The 19,227-nt window shown below is 31.7% G+C and overlaps 3 protein-coding genes across 5 annotated transcripts in view; 1 reads left to right on the top strand and 2 right to left on the bottom strand.

The window, feature by feature from the left end:
- The first annotated feature begins 974 nt into the window (after window positions 1–974).
- LOC132798833 (uncharacterized) overlaps window positions 975–19,227 on the top strand; it is an 84,167-nt gene continuing 65,914 nt past the window's right edge. Inside the window, exons 1-2 of one of the 3 annotated variants that reach the window (XM_060810832.1) lie at window positions 975–1,155; window positions 3,006–3,215. The gene's annotated coding sequence lies outside the window, so the exon portion shown is untranslated. Of the gene's footprint in view, window positions 1,156–2,756; window positions 3,216–19,227 lie in introns of those variants that run through there. The other 2 variants (XM_060810824.1, XM_060810846.1) reach the window with 2 other exon arrangements.
- LOC132785249 (uncharacterized) lies at window positions 7,728–8,600 on the bottom strand. The gene is made up of 3 exons (XM_060791244.1): window positions 8,325–8,600; window positions 7,940–8,260; window positions 7,728–7,880 (listed from the first exon to the last, which is right to left on the bottom strand). The coding sequence occupies exons 1-3, from the start codon at window positions 8,394–8,396 to the stop codon at window positions 7,728–7,730; spliced, it is 546 nt and encodes a 181-aa protein (XP_060647227.1). The 5' UTR covers window positions 8,397–8,600.
- LOC132785165 (uncharacterized) lies at window positions 18,092–18,763 on the bottom strand. The gene is made up of 3 exons (XM_060791160.1): window positions 18,689–18,763; window positions 18,308–18,625; window positions 18,092–18,244 (listed from the first exon to the last, which is right to left on the bottom strand). Exons 1-3 carry the CDS (start codon window positions 18,761–18,763, stop codon window positions 18,092–18,094), a joined length of 546 nt encoding a protein of 181 aa, XP_060647143.1.

The following is a 19,227-nucleotide window of genomic DNA, read 5'->3' as shown; positions in this document are numbered from 1 at the left end:
TGCAACAAACAAACTGTTAACATGGACTCCTTGTTGTCCTTTGTATATAAATTATAATATTTATGAATAAATATATATATAAATACACGTACATATATTTAAATTTATGCAAATACCTAACCCTAAGCAATTGTTAACAAGTGCTTTATGTTTATTCGCCTTTTTATCTTATCTTAATTAGCTTTAATCATATTTTCGTCTTAATTAGCCATTAATTATAAATGAAATGTTTTTTGTGTCTTATGTTTATGCTCATGTAAATTAAATGGAAAATTCTCACATACTTTGCACTTGATTGTTCATAATTTACAACTATGTTTTAAAATCCCGCCAATTAAAATTTCAAATTTTACTGAAAGCGATAAATTTTATTTGTGGTCAATGAGCTATCGATTGTATTCCATATATGCAGAACAAATCTTTTTTGCAGTTGCACTCCAAATGTTGCTCACTTAACGAAGCTTTCGGGGAGTTAACATAATGTAAAGTTAACAGTTCGTCGAGCTTGGCAGCGTTGATACAAACCGCATCAGTGAGGACACACACCTTTTAAAAATAAGCTTATCATGTTCCCGCTTTTTAGTTTGCCAATTTTTCGCGTATTGTGCCTTGCAATAAATAATATAGAATTTATTATTAAATGAGTGTATATAATAAACAATATGGATACATTGGAAAAATGAAATTTTGGAAACACAAAAGCACGCTCATGCGCATAATGCGATCATTAATAATTTAATTTGCAAGGTGACAAGAGGTCTGTTCTTAAAGTTACTCAAACAGCAATGAAAATGCAATCCAGATTGTAATACATGCGTACGAAGTTCGTACTACGAACGTATGTGCAACCGCTTGCATAGAATTTGTGTAGATTTGGTGAAAATTGCCCCCAACATGTTGCCAATGCCAAACAGCTTCAAACGGCCAACAACGAATTCTGTGTTCAGTTCGTTTTTTCTCATCGTCGCGCGCGGACGTGGAGACCGCCGGCCTCTGTCATTTCCATTCTGTTTTGTGTGAGTGTTCGAGCGCGCGTGTATGCGTGTGCGTGTGCCTGAGTGTGTGAGTGTACGTGCGAATGTGTGTAGGTGTAGAGTCGCGTGTCGTTCAGTTATACACCAACAACAACATCGACACCGCCAGCAACAACAATAGGTATATCAGCGGCCCAGCAGCCCAAACAGTAGCAGCAACCTTAAAATCAGAAGAGACAAAATACAAAAAAAAAAAATACAAAAATATAAACACAAAAAAAGTTGTGAAACGTAACGTTTTGGTGGCAAGTGTTCTGCTGTTGTGTTCTGGCTGTGTGGCAGGCGGGCGGCGAAAATTCTTAAACAATAAAACAGGTTTGCACACTCACACACACGTGCAGTGTGGTATGTGGGGAAGTAAAAGAGCAAGCGAGAGAGCAAGAAAGAGCGCACGCCAGTAATCAGCAAAGTCCAGAGAGCAAGAGAGAACTTTTGAAAAGTAACTGCAATAGCTGCGAGCAGCAACAGCAGTTCGCGGAAAGGGGGAACCGCATAAATTTTTTATATTTACTGTGTGTGTGTGTGTGCGCATCCTTTGCAAGGTCTTTTGCAGTCCTTAAACACACACAGATGCACAGTGAAACACACTTTGTTATACGTCATGTTTGCCACACTGTTCGCTAGTGCGGCTGCAGTAAACCTGTTTATTTAACATGCATTTGATTTTGTAATGTTGCTTTCTTCTTCGTTAATCAATATAATCAAATTTGGAATTAAATTCCAGGCAGGTAGATCAATGTAGCTACTGCCGCTGCTGCTGCTGTAATGCCAGAAAACAGCTGAGCTTTTGCAGTCGGGCCCCTAGCAACAGCGCGTGGGGGCAGCAGCAGCAGCAAACATTTCCAACGTTCTCAGCTGTGCGATAAAAGCGCAGACGCCAACAGCGCGCACACACACGCATTCAAATACAAATACACATGCAAGCACACGCACTCCTGCACACACACATATATATAGATGCCATAGGCTGTTACTTTGAATTTGGCCTGTAAATTGCATTGCTGCCATCTCGCTTGCACTGAGTCACAAACATTCGCAGTTAATACATGCCGGAAAACATTGCTTTATTGTTGTAGTTGTAGTTGTAGTCGTAGCCGTTGTTGTTGTTACTTCATTTCTGCAGCCACCGTTGCCGCTGCTGCTGCTGCTGCTGTTACTGCGGCTGCTGTTCCAGCTACTGCTCTGCTAACTGCGCTGCTGTGTTGTTCAAATTGAAGCTTTACATAAGTTGACATATCGCTGAGGCTTTTAGAGCCCGGCTGCAGGTCCTTTGCTCAAGTTCTAGAAGCGCGCTTCGCCAATCAGCTGCTGCTGTTGTCGACGCGTCGACATCACTTGCAACTAGACTTTGCCTGCTTTTTTAAATTCCCTTTTTTTCTTCTTTTTTTGCAACTTGTTTCGGCTCTTTTTCCTACTACGTTTTTTTCGGTTTGAAACCGGCTTTCAAAAGGTTCGCCAGCGTCTGTTGCTGTTTTTCAGCTGTTTCGTCGCTTTTGTGGCACATTGTCAAAAAAAAACAGCGCGTAGAAGAAGCAGAGAGACACACAAAAAATAAACCACCAAAAAACACAACAATAAAGTGGTTAAACTACTTTTTTTTATTACACTTTAATTTGTGTGTTTTCTATTTGTTTCATTTCTCAACTACTATTTTGCCGTTTTGCCTTTATGCGTGGGCCTTTCGAAAAGCATTAAGAAAACTTGATTTATAACCCTCGACAGATAGACCGCACACCTTCGTAGCCCCCGTAGACCGCTCTTCGTTCGCAAAAAAAACACAAAAATCGAAAAACGGTCAGTGAATCAATATACAACAATATTAAACACAAGTTACCAATTAACCATTCAGACAAAGCGTTAAATAAAAACCCGTTAGTAAAATTCAAGTAACAAGTAAAATCAAGAAGCAAATAAAACAGTAATTGCAACAATAACAAATCATAAACATGTGATTTTCTGTTGTGCCACCAGCTGCTGTATGTCCTCTGTGTACAAAGTGGACGCCAGGATGCATCGCAACATCATCATCGAACTCAATTTCATCAGCATCGCCGTTTAGCAGCATTTATGCACCAGCAGCTTGACATACACCTGTACACAACACCAACAACTGAGGTAGAGCGGCAACGTCATCGGCAGCGGAAACGATATCATCAGAGGCAACCAAACTAACTTATAAAGGTGAGTCGTAACTTAAAGTTCAAAATACTTGTCGAAAGCTTCAAATGGTCAGCTTTAGATCAGCTTATCAAAATTTCGTTTAAGTCCACATACCCTATAAGATTAGATTACCAATGACGGGTAGTTTAAATACGTACAAAGTAGGCCCAAAAAAAAAGTTACATGATTAAGAGGATATGAAATAGACGGAAGTGAAATCTCCACGAATTTTTTCTAAGATAATAAATAAAAGTCGTTCGTTTCTGAGGGGAGTTCGCTACATTACATTTTTCATTAGATAACCGAAATTAGAACCATTTTCTTTTGAAATATTTTTATTTTACAATTATGTTATTACTATATAAACGACTAAAGAGGTAAAATTTAAAAAAGATTTATTTTAAATTTTTAAGTAAAGTGTCTAAATTCGGTAAATTTAATTTTTTATTTTATTTCAAGAATAAATAGAATAATACATATAATTTGCATTTTCATTATAATTACTTTAAAAATTTCCAATTTAATTTCTAGAATATTAACAGAAGTATAATTTATTAATTTTGTCTGACGCTGTCTGTTCTTTTATGAAATTAAAAAATTAGTCTGACTTTCATTTATAGTGGAAAGTTAAACGAAGTTTCTTTAGTCCAAACTTTTATCGAAACTCTTTTCACTCTATGCTATAATTAGACCCTAAGGTGTTATAAATTGGTTTATAAAGCATTCTTCTCTTGTAAAGTAAGGGCATTCCATAGAAATACCAATGATGGCGAATTTGATTGAAAAATCATATGATTTCATATTCGCACCCTTCAAATAACCTTTTCAGATACCTGCTGCCTGTGTTAAAGCATCTGTCTTCCAATTAAGATAAGCCCTTGAAGCTCTATAACATAAAACGAACTTGCAGTTTATGGGGCATAAAATTGTTATATTTATGTAATTACCAGTCTAGTCTGGTATTAAACGCCATAACAATAAAACCCTCTATAATGACAGACAGAGCCTACTTCAAATCCATAATAACCATGTGTTATGTCAGTTTTAAGGACGCATACTCATATCTTATTTCCATTATTCGTTTCGTTCGTTTAACCGTCGTCATCGTCTCGAGAGAAGTGCGAAAATGTTTAAAGTTTTGTAATTGGAATTGTGTTCATGTTTGATTGTCATGGCGGGTTTTTGCGTGATGAATGAGTTTGGGGTCTTCAATCAATCTTTTTGGTTGTCCAATGACTCCCAAAGCAAACGCGAAACTTTAAATGCTTTTTTCGCTGGTTATTTTACGTAGAGCATCTTAAAAGTTGTGCAGTTTTGTTATTTGGCTGTTGTTGTCGTTGTTTTTGGTTTTTTATTATCGCGAATTTTTACGACTATTTGGCTGGGGCTCTTTGCCACAGAGAGTTCAAATTGAAGTGAGGGCAAATTGTGGCCAGAGACCGCGGGCCCATTCAAAAAGCCCGTCAAACCAGTCGCAGCCATTTCGCTTTTGCCTAGCCTGGATGGCTGGCTGGCTGGCTGGCTATCTCGGGCTATCTGACTGGGCTGAGACTGGCTGACTGGCCGACTGGGCCGTTGATGACTTTTTACATAGCCAAAGAAGCGACTCAAACTCAAACTCCGACTCTCTGACTCTGTGACTCGAACTCAAACGCAAACGCAAACTCGAACCTAAACCAAAAAGATACGAACAGCGCTCACGTATCTAAACTTGTTTCAAACGTGTTACATTTAAGAACGTTCGCCGCAAGCGGCAAGTGGCAATAATCCTTTCAAACTGACAGCGTTGCCATGTCGACGCAGTGCAAGACGAAGAAGCAGCGACAACAGCAGATGTAGTTGTGGAAGGGCTGCCAAGTGGGAGTGGCACATTGACTGAGTTTCGTTTTAGTTTGCAACAGCATATATGTGCGAACTTATACGAGGGGCACTTCAAAATTACTCAGCTGTAACCCAATTAAGTCGCTTGCATCACAATTCAATTTGATTATTATTTATATATATTTCACATTTCATTGCCAATATTTTAATTTCGAATTTAATGCGCTCTTTTTTAAATTAAACACATATTCTGTTAATATCATCAAGATATTATTATTCTATTTCAAGGCTGATAAATTGAAATTAGTTTATATTACCCAAAAATAAATTCTTAAACAAAATATACTCATATCGAAAAATTGTGCTGATATTAGATATTTTGAAGAAAATTTTGTTTTTGCTTACACTCAATATTACTTCGTAATTTACAAGAATTTTCAAGGGTTAACACACGGTGAGTTTATGTAATAAAGAGTTTTTTATTCGCAACGTGATCGAAGATTTTGAGAAAATAAAAGAAAACCTTTCAAGTCACCCTCTAGCATAAAAGTACGTATGTCTATCCCTCCATATGCTGGCTGTCATTCTCTGGTTCGAGTTTGCAGACATTTTGATTGCCAGTTGTTGCTGTTTTTATTTTTATTTTTTATTTTCTCTGTTATCATTATTTTTTTGCTGTTGTATGCCCGCCGCCATTTTGCTTTTCGAGTCATAGCTACACAGTATGTGGGGAGCATACGATATGTAGATGATACCCGCACGATATGGCAAAAGAGGTATTTGTATTTGTATTTTTTCAAATCGCAAACAAAAAATGAAAAAAAAAAGTGAAATTGATATTTTTTCGCACAAAATAGCCGTTAACAAGGTAGCAACCTAGCAACAACATTTCGCTTGTCAAATTTTATTTTTGCACCTTCCTGCACTGCACCCGCCGTCGTCCCCGTCGTCGTCGCCGCCGCCGCCGCAATCTGTGAAAAAACGACACTGCCAGGTGAACGGGAAATTGTTTACCGTGGTTCCAAAATGATGTAATTTCGCGTGCTCGTGCAATTCAATTTCCTGCCAGCGGAAACGCGCGTCGCTCTGCTCACCCATTGTAGTCAAACATCGCAGAGGCACCCTCCAAACAAACCCAAATATCAACCCAAAAAATTGCCCCATCTCTCGATCCTCTATCCACTATCCAATGCACCCTCCATTCTTAACAGTCAACTGCCGACCATTCGCACACAAACTTGAAAGCATTGTCCAAATTGTTTGACAGTTTCTTTTTCATTTTTTCTTGAGCTTTAATTGTTCCTGCAAAGTGCAATTGTACCAAAATAAATCTATAGAAAGAAAAGAGGAAGAAAGATACAAAATAACAATAATAAATAAATAAGAAATCAATTTTGCAAAATTTGCTGTCTAAACAGCTTATCCGTTTTGCCCATCACCCCCAAGGACGAAGAACTCAATACAATATATCACATATCGTTTGTGTACTATCTAAAGACTCAAAAGTCTATTATATTTCACACAAAGTTTGAATGCTCGCAGAATATTATACGAAGTAAATATAAGATGTATTTATGAACAGCCTTTACAGTTAATTAAAATTATATTTTTCTAAAATTAAAATTGATGTTTAACTGTTTTGTTATATTTATTGATTATAATAAAACAGCAATCTTATAAAAATTAAAATAATAATATAACAAAGTAAAGTAATAAAATTCTTACAATTTTGTTTATGAAAATATATCGCTAAAATAATCTCTTTAAATTAGTATCGATTAATTCTATCTTTTTATAATTATATAAAATTTTAATTTATAATCATAACAAATAAATGAATTAAACTTGTCTTTAAATATGATTCATAGTGAATATTTATTATCTTTTTTTTTAATATATATCATAGTGTATGCTAACTTCGGATTGATAGTTGTCCATGTTTTATGTGCGAAGTGTTGAATTTTCAAACTGTTTGGCATATTTCGCATAAATAAATTACATTCAAAGCCGAGGGGTCGGTCAGACTGGTTGCCAGGCCAGTTCAGCTCAGTTCTGTTCTGTTCTGTTCTGAACTGTTCAGCTTGGTTCAGTACAGCTCTAGATTTTGCTCTGTCCGTGCAGCCTATATTAACAATAATTCCTTTGTGCTGGCATCTTGCCAAAAAGTTTCTCGGCCTCTCCCTGTGCTTACACAGCAGGCGACGAACGTTTTGTGGCCAATTTCGGTTGCCCACGAGGTGGCGCGGTGGAATGGTCTCCGTTTTGTGACCCATTGTCAGTTGAAGTTAAATGCGACGCCTGACACAAAGAAAAAAATAAAATTCAGAAAAAACTCACAACTTACGATGGGCAATGGACAATGGAGTATCACAGGCTTCTGAGTCCTTCGCAGCGGTAACAAACGTGGCATTTGTCCACAGTAAAATGCAAAAGTCTTCAAATTGTCGACAAACTTGAACAAACAAGAAAAAACTACCAATTGTATATGATTAATAGCAAATAATGCCAATAGTACTGCACAGACAAAAACGTGTTAAAATCAAGATCAAATGTATTAATATAATGTCAAAATTTTTTTTCTCTCTGTATGAGTGCTGAAGAATGAAATATTTTCCTACATTTTCTTCCTTTTTATTTTAAATTAAAATTTCGCCAATTAAAAAAATTTACATTATTAATTGATTAGCAATATAATAGCAATAATATAGATATCTATATTCGGCGAAGTTTACCCCTAGTTGTAATGCCCATTATCAATCGCTGATTATAGGAAATGGTTGCATATGTTTGAAAGGATACTCCTGGAAAATAACTTGGTATTAAATTGGTCACGATTTTAAATCCATTAAGGTAATAAAGTTTATTCTGAAAATATAAAATGCAATCTGTATCAATTGAAACCAATTTGCACAAATTCAAGTTACCTTTATGAAAGGGCACCTTAGAGGCAAATTAGAAGACGATCTTAAACCAGCAAATACAATATTGAGTATATAATGATTGTAAATCATACCCAATACTTCACAATCAAACTCAATTCCAGTAAAGTTTCTATATTTTCCTGCATGTAGAATTCTTAAGTTGAAGGCTCCATTTATGCTTTTTACATCTTCGTTCAGCACTAAGTTCACATTAAGCGTTGAAATGTTTTGCTCCGTGTAATTTATGTTATAGCTGATCTGAGCTAACTCTTTATAGAAATTTTCAATTTCCAAAACATTGAAATCAATCACAGCCTTCTTCTGCTAAAGAGATTATAAATTAATGAAATAATAGTAAAACAAACTTATTTAAAATATAGTTATTTACCTTTGCTCCTTCTATGAATAATGAACAACAAAACAACAGAGTTAATGCCAAAACAAATATAATAGTATTCATGTTTACTACAAGCTTAAAACTCTGATCATTTCGGATCAGACTAATTGACTATGGCTTAATAAAGTGCTTCACATGCTGGATACAAGCTATTTTTAATAGCTTAGTTTATATAATCATTGGTAATTAAAAATATATTTATAAACGTTCTATTTATCAACATATACAGATTTTTAGTGCTCCATTTGTTATGAAAGCTGTCTAATTTTTTCGAAGGTTAACCAAATAATAAAAATATCTAGAGAGATACAAACTATATGATAGATATATCAACGATAAGCTTTCTTATAATGTTATTTTTCCTTGGGGAAAATTTGGTAGAACATTTGCCTTCATAGAAATCTCACTTTAATAACATTATTAATTTTTATAATTTTTATTTCCTGATGCAAATATAAACTTAGTATTATAACCGCTACCCATAGGGTAGAAGGGAATTATAACTTTGTACCGGTACTATATCGATATACCAAATATACCATTTGGTATATTTTTAGTATTTTTCCTGCATATTCAGTATTTTTTGAGAAAAATACCGCAAAATATATTTCTTTTATTCAAAATGGGTAGCGGGTATCTCACAGTCGAGTACACTCGACTGTAGCTTTCTTACTTGTTACTACTTAATTTAGTGACATCATTGCGAATATAGTCATTCATGTTTCTGACAACCACAATGCGTTGGTTATAAAAAAGCTGTTTGCATTTGACTTAAAGGATACTTTTCGAAAATAATATGTTACAATTTTGAAGCTATCTAAATTATTAAGTTTACTCCGCGAGTATAAAAGTAAATTATCAAAATTTGTTTGAATTAAAGTTTCCAAAATCATGATAATTGGATACCAGAATTAAATTTTTTTAATTAAGTGTGAGTACTGAAGAATTAAATAATTACATATTTACATTTTAATTGACAATAATATAATAAACATACTCAAATTGTTAATTGATTCATACTACAATATTATCTATTTCGGCGAAGTTTACCTCCAGTCTTAATGCCTATCATCAAGTGCTGATTATGGAAAACCGTTGCATATGTTTCAAAGGATAATTCAGGAACATAACTTGGTATTAAATTTGATACGATTTTATATCCATAAACGTAATACATTTTATTCTGAAAAAATATAAATAATAATATAAATAAAGTATTTGAACAAATTCAACTTACCTTTATGATAGGGCACCTAAGAGGAAAATTGGAAAAGGATCGTAAACCAGCAGCTATAATATTGAGAAAATAATAATTGTGAATCATAGCCATTCCTTCACAATCAAATTCAACAGTAGTGAAGTTCACAAGTTTTCCTCCATATTGAACCCTTAAATTGAAGGCACCATTTATGTTTTTTAAATTTTTGTTGAATATTAGGTTCGCATTAAGAGTTGAAATGTTTTGCGCCGTGTAGCTTAAGTTATAGTTGATCTGCACTAACTCTTTATAAAAATTCTGTACTTCAAATAGATTGAAATCAATTATCATTTTTTGCTGTTGAAAAGATTTATGATAGCCAATGAACAAAAGGATCCTTATAAAAACCTTATTCAAAGTATATTTACCTTTGCTCCTTGTATGAATAATATATAGCAAAACAACAGAGCCAATGTCGAAACAAATTTTATTGTAGTGTTCATGTTTAGTGCCAACTTAAAACTGTGATTAGACTAATTAAGAACTTTAAATGTTGGTTACAATCGCTTTTTAATTGTTATAACATTGTTTCAAATTATATAAATATTAGTAATTACAAATATGTTATTTTTTCCAGATTGCATAGATTATTTCAAGATTTCATTTATTAAGGTTTGTCTGTACTTTTTTGGTTCAATTATTTTAAGTATAAATGATGTTTAATTGAAGTCATAATTCATTGAAGATAAAAAAAATAAAATATAGATTGATAGTTCCCTTTCTATTCGGTTAAACTTTGTATCCCATTCGTCGACATAGAAATCGCATTTCAATAACATTAATTATTGTTATTTCCAAATGTATTTATTTATTTCATACTTTAGACACTAATATGGAAATTCCACTACTTAATTTATTGACATCATTACATTTTTATGACACCTAAAATGCGCTGGTTTGCATGTGAGCTAAAAGGTACTTTCGAAAAATAATATGTTTCAATTTTGAATCCATGCAAATAATAATGTTTATTCTAAAAATAATTCAAATTTGTTTAAATTGAATTTACTTTTTTGAGAGCGGAATGGATGTAGTATCGAAGTCTGTTACAGTGGTAACAAACGTGTAACCTTAAAATGCAAAATTATTCAAATTGTCCTTAAACTTGATTAAACAACACATAACCAATTGTATTTATATTTTTGTACATTTTTGTGCTGAATTCAAGAAAAAATATTTGATATATAGGTATATATGATAGATATATGATATATGATAGATGATCTAAATGAAAATTTTATTTCTGCGTGAATACTGGAGAATTAAATATTTATTTATTTAATGTTCGAATAACAAAGACAAAAAAACATATTGGGATTGTAAATGGATTAATAATATAATAAAATCTACTTTCGGCGAAGTTTACCTGCGGTTTTGATGCCCATCATTAAATGCTGAGTATGAGAAATGGTTGCATATGTTTCAAAGGATAGTTCAGGAAGATAGCTTGGTATAAATTTGTTATGATTTTGAATCTATTAAGGTAGTAAAGCTTATTCTAAAAAAATATAAAATGCCCTTTATATTTTCTGAATCAAATTTTTACAAATTAAAATTACCTTTTTGAGAGGGCACCTTAGAGGCAAATTAGAAGACGATCTTAAACCAGCAAATACAATATTGAGTATATAATGATTGTAAATCATACCCAATACTTCACAATCAAACTCAATTCCAGTAAAGTTTGTATATTTTCCTGCATGTAGAATTCTTAAGTTGAATGCTCCATTTATGCTTTTTATACCCGCTACCCATAGGGTAGAAGGGTATTATAACTTTGTGCCGGCAGGAAATGTATGTAACAGGTAGAATGAGGCATCTCCGACCCTATAAAGTATATATATTCTTGATCAGCGTCAACAGCCGAGACGATATAGCCATGTCCGTCTGTCCGTCTGTGTGTCTGTCCGTCTGTCCGTCCGTCCGTATGAAACACTGGATCTCAGAGACTATAAGAGATAGAGCTATAATATAAGTTTGCACGCAGATCAAGTTTGTTTGAGAGTTACGAATTTTGGTATATGTAATAATTACTATAGTAGTTATGATTCCTGAAAATTTGGTTGCGATCAGATAAAAATTGTGGAAGTCATTAAAGAAATACTTTTGTATGGGCAAAAACGCCCACTTACTAGGGGTCTGAGTTGCTTTGGCCGACAATCTGGCACATTGTGCCGTCTATGGTATATTTTGAATGGTGTACTATATCGATATACCAAACATACAATTTGGTATATTTGTAGTATTTTTTTAGTATTTTCGGTATATTTTGAAAATGATACCGCAATATTTTGCCTTTATTACAAATGGGTAGCGGGTATCTCACAGTCGAGCACACTCGACTGTAACTTTCTTACTTGTTACATCTTCGTTCAGCACTAAGTTAGCATTAAGCATTGAAATGTTTTGCTCCGTGTAATTTATGTTATAGCTGATCTGAGCTAACTCTTTATAGAAATTCTCAATTTCAAAAACATTGAAATCTACCATCATTGCTCTCTGTTAAACAAATGTGCGATTTTAGTTAAAAACGCAGAAATTTAAAAAAAAAAAAATAATTTTAAAAATGATTACCTTTGCACCATGCGTAAATAATATACAGATGAACAGAATTAATATCGAAATAAGTAAAAGTTTATTGCTCATGTTCACTTCCAGCTCAAAACTGTGATCAATTTGAATAGGACTAATAAAGTGCTTCAAATGTTGGCTGCAATCGATTTTTAATGGTTCAAATTTAGCATGGAATAACATAATTATTGGTAATTAAAAATATGTTTAGTATTCAACTATTTGTCATATTGTGTAGATTTTTTTTAAATTGCATATATGATTTAATTTCTGGTTAAATTATTTTATTCAAACGTAACTTCAAATCATGGAAAATAACCCAAAAACAAATTACAGATATATTAACGACAAGATATCGAGAATTTATAGTTTATAAAATTATATAAACCGCACCATATATTGAGTAAATAACTTGGTATCACATTCATCATCATAGAAATCTCTTTTTAATAATATTTATAATTTGTTTACTTAATGACTTGAATGACGGAAATATATTTATGGTTATTAAATAAACTAAAACAATTTTTAAAATAAGTGAAGGGTATTCCTAAAGCTTTGGATTAGCTTGGTATTAAGGTTGTTACAATATTAAATCGATTGATGAAATAAAGTTTATCCCAAAACTGTGATCAATTTAAATGAGACTAATAAAGTGTTTCAAAAGTTTATTTATAATTATTAGTCAGCTTTTTTCTTGTAAAATTATTTCATACAAGTAAAATTGGATAACTTTAATAAACAATTTCATTCAAACGTTAACTTTAATCATTTTGTCATAAGAACTTATGACAATACATATTTTCGGCGAAATTGACCTCCGGTTTTTATAACAACCATTATGCGTTGATTATGGGAAATTTTTGTATATGACTCAAAAGGTAATTCAGGAAGATAACTTGGTATTAAATCTGTTACGATTTTGAAGCCATCTAAATAATAATGTTTATTCTAAAAATGTAAAATAAAGTTTATATGTATAAATCAAGTTTTCAATTTTAAGTTACCTTTAGAAGAGGGCAATTGAGCGGGAAATTTGAAGTGGAGCGCATACTAGAAAATAACATTTTCATTAAATAATGATTGTAAATCACACCCAATCCTTTACAGTTAAACTCTGCATCAGTAAAGTTCACATATGTTCCGCCAAATAGTATTCTTATATTGATGTCTCCATAAAAGTTTTTGACTTCTTCGTTAAGCGTAAAATTAACATTGAGAGTTGAAATGTTTTGGGGTGCATATTTTAAGTTATAGTTGATGTGTAACAAATCCTTTTGCATATTCTCGATTTCAAAAACATTGAAATCAATCACACTTTTTTTCTGAAATAAAATTTTACCAATATTTGTAAAAAAAACAAGAAAGCTACAGTCGAGTGTACTCGACTGTGAGATACCCGCTACCCATTTTGAATAAAAGAAATATATTTTGCAGTATTTTTCTCAAAATATACCGAATATACTGCAAAACTAATAAAAATATACCAAATAGAATACTTGGTATATTGATATAGTACCGCATTCAAAATATACCATAGACGTCACAATATACCAGATTGTCGGCCAAAGCAATTAAGACCCCTAGTAAGTAGGCGTTTTGCCCATACAAAAGTATTTCTTAAATAACTTCGACAATTTTTACTTGATCGCAACCAAATCATAACTACTATAGTTATTATTGTATATACCAAAATTCGCAACTCTAGCTTTACAATTGCGCTTGTTATTAGACTTTTTTGATTTGCGGGGGCGGAAGTGGACGTGGCAAAAATTTGAAACAAACATGATCTGCGTGCAAATATAACAAATGCTGTCGAAAAAAAATTAGAGCTCTATCTCTTGTAGTCTCTGAGATCCAGTGTTTCATACGGACAGACGGACAGACACACATACACACAGACACACAGACGGACAGACGGACATGGCTAGATCGTCTCGGCTGTTGACGCTGATCAAGAATATATATACTTTATAGGGTCGGAGATACCTCCTTTTACCTGTTATATACATTTCCTGCCGGCACAAAGTTATAATACCCTTCTACCCTATGGGTAGCGGGTATAAAAATAGGTATTTAAAATAAATTTACCTTTGCTCCTTGTGTGAGTAATGTACACCAGAATACCAGAGTTAATGTCGAAACAAATATAATTGTAGTGTTCATGTTAACTGCTAGCTCAAGACTGAAATCTATCTAGATCACATTAAATAAATTTTGTGTAATAAAGTACATAACATAACTTAATCTATTTTTAATTTTTGTGTTTGAATTACATAATTATTATTGGGTATTCGAAATATGTTGATCAATATTCATTGTCTTGTATAGATTTGTGCTAAATTTTAAGTGTGAACTTCTCTCAGATCTTTTCTTGCCAAATTATGGTTTGGTACGAAATCTATATAATTGATATAACAACTTTTTTGCCAGATTTATTAAATAATAGATATATGTATGAAAGACAAGTCATCCACAATTTTAAATTAATAATATTGTTAGAATGTAAATTTGTGTATTATAAATCGTTAGGCACTCCATACTTAAATTATACACAGAATTATACACAAATAAAAGCGTATAGTTATTCACAACTCATAATACATATTTTCGATGTAGTTGACCTCCTGTTTTTTATAACAGCTACTATGCGTTGATTATAGGAAACTTTTGCATATGACTCAAAAGGTAGTTCAGGAATATAACTTGGAATTATATCTGTTATTATTTTGAAGCCATCTAAATAATAAAGTTTATTCTGAAAATATAATATAAAATTAAGTTTATATGTATGAATCACGTTTTCAATTTGAAGTTACCTTTAGAAGAGGACAACTGAGCGGGAAATTTGAAGTGGAGCGCATACTAGAAAATAACATTTTCATGAAATAATGATTGTAAGTCACACCCAATCCTTTGCAGTCAAACTCTACATTAGTAAAGTTCACATATGTTCCGCCAAATAGTAGTCCTATATTGATGTCTCCATATAAGTTTTTGACTTCTTCGTTAACCGTAAAATTAACATTGAGAGTTGAAATGTTTTGGGGTGTATATTTTAATTTATAGTTGATGTGTAACAAATCCTTTTGCAAATTCTCGATTTCAAAAACATTGAAATCAATCACACTCTTTTTCTGCAAAACAATTTGACCAATATTTGTAAAAAAAAAATAGGTATTTAAAATACATTTACCTTTGCTCCTTGTGTGAATAATGTACACCAGAATAAAAGAGTTAATGTGTAAACAAATATAATAGTAGTGTTCATGTTTACTGCTAGCTCAAAACTGAGATCTATCTGGATCACATTAATTGACTTTTGTTTAATAAAGTTCATAAAATGTTGAAATTAAACGATTTTTAATACTTTTGTTTTGAATAATATAATTAAAGGTAATTGAAAATATGTTCAGCAGTAAACAAGATGATTATCTTGTATAGTTTTCTGCTAAATTTGATTTGTAAAGGTTTGTCAGTTCTTTTCTCGTTAAATTGTAGTTAGGTACGAAAGTCAGATAATTTTGTTCGAATATTAACCTTTTTAATTTTGATATAACAATATTGTAAGAATATAAATTTGTGTGTTATAAATAATTAAGCACTTAAGCATTTTTATAACAGAATTATATATACACAAATAAAAGTATTTTTTATTATATTGTTGACATAATTATTAATAACTCATAATAAATATTTGCGACGTAGTTGACCTCCTGTTTTTATGATGACTAATAAGCGCTGATTGTACGAAATTTTTGCATATGAGTCAAAGGGTACTTCCGGCAAATAACTTGGTACCAAAGTTGTTATAATTTTAAAACCATCTAAATAATAAAGCTGATTCTACAAATATAAAAATAAGTATATATTAAACGATACTAATTTGTTGATATTAATGTTACCTTCTTAAAAGGGCAACCGATTGGGAAATTAGAAGTGGAACGCAAATTAGAAACTAACGTCTTGAGTAAATAATGATTATAAAGCATACCCAATCCATTACAATCAAATTCTACACCAGTGAAGTTCATAAATCTCCCGCCATATCGAATTTTAATATTAAAGACTCCGCTTAAGTTGTTTATATCTTCGTTGAGTGTAAAATTAACATTGAGCGTTGAAATGTTTTGTGGGTTATACTTTAAGTTATAGTTGATATGTATTAACTCTTTATAAAAATTCTCAATTTCAAAAACATTGAAATCGATTACCGTTTTTTTCTTCTAAAATGATTTACAATTGTAGTGAATACACAAATTGTATTTGAAATATAGTTACCTTTGCTCCTTGTATGAATAAAGTACAGAAAAATAACAGAGTTAATGTCGAAACAAATATAATTCTAGTGCTCATGTTTAGTGCTAGCTTAAAACTGTGATCAATTTGAATCACATTAATTGACTATGGTGTAATGAAATGCTTTATATGTTGGTTTTAATCGGTTTTTAATACTCAGTATGGAATTATATAATTATTAGTATTTAAAAGTATGTATAATAGTTAACTGTCAAATCGAATAGATTTTAGATAAGATCCATTGTATATTAGCTTTCATCTCTTGAATTTACTGTTAAATTCAAAATGCATTGAAAGGTTAAATATCTCTGCTTATATGAAATAGACCAAGAACAAGTGATGAACAATTTAATTAAAAAAATTCAAAAAAATGTTCACTAAATTAATGTATTCCTGATACATATCGATATATGCTAAGAAATATATCAAACTCGGCGCATTCCCCCCTCCGATTTTATGCGAACAATTTGATGTTGATTGTAAGAGACAGTTGCATAAGTAGTAAATGTTCCTTCGGGTATATAACTTGGTATTACACTCGTCATAATAGAATAGCCATTTACATAATAAAGTTTGTTCTGAAAATATAGATTATTGATTAAAAGCGGATTTATGGTATATGCTGTAAAAATAAAACCTTTATATAAGGACATGTCAATGGAAAATTGGAAAATGATCGTATATTATCGGCTATCATTTGAAGCATATAGTGGTTATAGATCACACTCATTCCGTTGCAGTTAAATTTCAAATTTGTGAAATTAAAAGATCTTCCGCCGTGCTGAAGACCTAAATTGAAGATACCATCAAAGTATTCAACATCTTTAGAAAGTTGAAATTTTACGTATACAGTTGAAAGGTTTTGAGATGTAAAGTTTAACTTATAATCGATTTGGAGCAGCTCTTCATTGTTATTTTTTATATCCAACTTTGTAAAATCAATAACCGCATATCGCTGTTGACGAGAAATAAAATTACTAATCAAGCATTCGTAATTATAGTATATAAATTATCCCTATGTATTTACCTTTGTCCCTTGTGCGATCAGTGTACAAGAGAATATAATAAATATTGTAATAACAGACGAAATTGAAGTGCACATGTTTACTGCTAATTCAAAACTAATGACGCTTTGTATAAAATTAATAGCCTCAGTTTAATATGGTCCTTAATGAATGAGAGCATTAATTGATTTCTAATATGTCTGGAGTAACCCAAGCATAGAGAGCATATTATGATCGGGCTCCTGATCAAATTTATTGTAGTATGACAAATGTGTATAGCTATTTTGAAAACATTGAACATTGTTTTTTACATTTATTGAATTAAAAATGTTAAAGTAAATAGTAATTAAAAAACATGCGTTAGATTAATCTTTAGTTTTTTGTGGTATGATAAATGTTATACGCTGTCATATGAATAATAAAATCTGGTCATTGTAAAGTATTCGCAAGTCGAATAAACGTTTTTGTAAATGAATTCAGTCCTATCAAGCAGAACTAAAACGATTTATCTTTTTTTAAGCAATAAAAATATTTAATTTGTATTAAATTGGAAAATACATTAAATTGTGAAACATTTATTTTGACATGACATGCAACATTTTTAGAATACAATAGTATTATTTACATTACTTTCGGCCCAAGTGACCTTCCGTTCTTATGCGAAGACTAAGACGCTGATTGAAGTAAATTTTCGCATCTGTGGTAAATGATACTTCGGGAAAATAACTTGGTACTATATCCGTTACGATTTTAAAGCCGTTTATATAATATAGTTTGTTCTGAAAATACAAAAATTTGTAAATAACATATGTATATGTAAATATAATAATTTAGAATGCAACCTTTTTGTAAGGACAGCTTAGAGGAATATTGGAATAGGATCGTAAACTAACGGCTATCATCTGGATTAAATAATGGTTGTAAATCATACCCATTCCATTGCAGTCAATGTCCTGATTACCAAAGCTAACATATTTGCCACCATTTCGAATACTCAAATTAAAGGTGCCATTGAAATATTCCAAATCTTCAGCAATCTCGAAGTTTGCATAGATGGTTGATACATTGTCAGAAGTGCTATTAATTTGATAGTCTATCTTCAGTAGCTCTTTGTTGTGGTTTTCAATTTTAAATTTGTCAAAATAAACCACTGCTTTTCTCTGTTATAAAAACACATACAATTAAGATTAATTAATAGAAGTAAAATGTCTGTAATTATTTACCTTTGCTCCTTGAGTAATCAAAGTACAAGAGAAAAGTAGAACCAATTTCAAAACAAACAAAATTGTAGTGTTCATGCTTAGTGCTTACAAAAAACTGAATAATAGTATTTTTTCAAATATAACCAAAGTTACTTCTTTGGCAAAATGTTGAATCAATATAGTCCCTAATCGTTTTATAATATTTATGCTGGTTACACATCAATTAATTAACCATATAGTATAAGAGATAATTTTGTTTACTTATATTAACAACATTTATGAAAAACAATTTCCATTTGGCTATTGTATGTAAATAATAATTATGTAACTGTACCTCACCTATCGGATTTAAATGGGAATGAAAAGTCGTTAGGTAAGGCAAATGAATCGCCTGTTTTTTTTTTTGTTTATCACAATTAAGTTAAGTTTAAGTATTGTAGACCGATATTATTATTGGAATGTTATATTTCCAATGTGACTATTGTACATAATAATTACGAGGATCTAACGGCTTTATATGAGAATGATAGAATAGGTCGCTAAACAAAAATTCATTAAAT

The sequence above is a fragment of the Drosophila nasuta genome, chromosome 2L (assembly GCF_023558535.2).
Source record: "Drosophila nasuta strain 15112-1781.00 chromosome 2L, ASM2355853v1, whole genome shotgun sequence".
Taxonomy (NCBI): Eukaryota; Metazoa; Arthropoda; class Insecta; order Diptera; family Drosophilidae; genus Drosophila; species Drosophila nasuta.
This window is presented reverse-complemented; position numbering and strand designations above follow the sequence as displayed.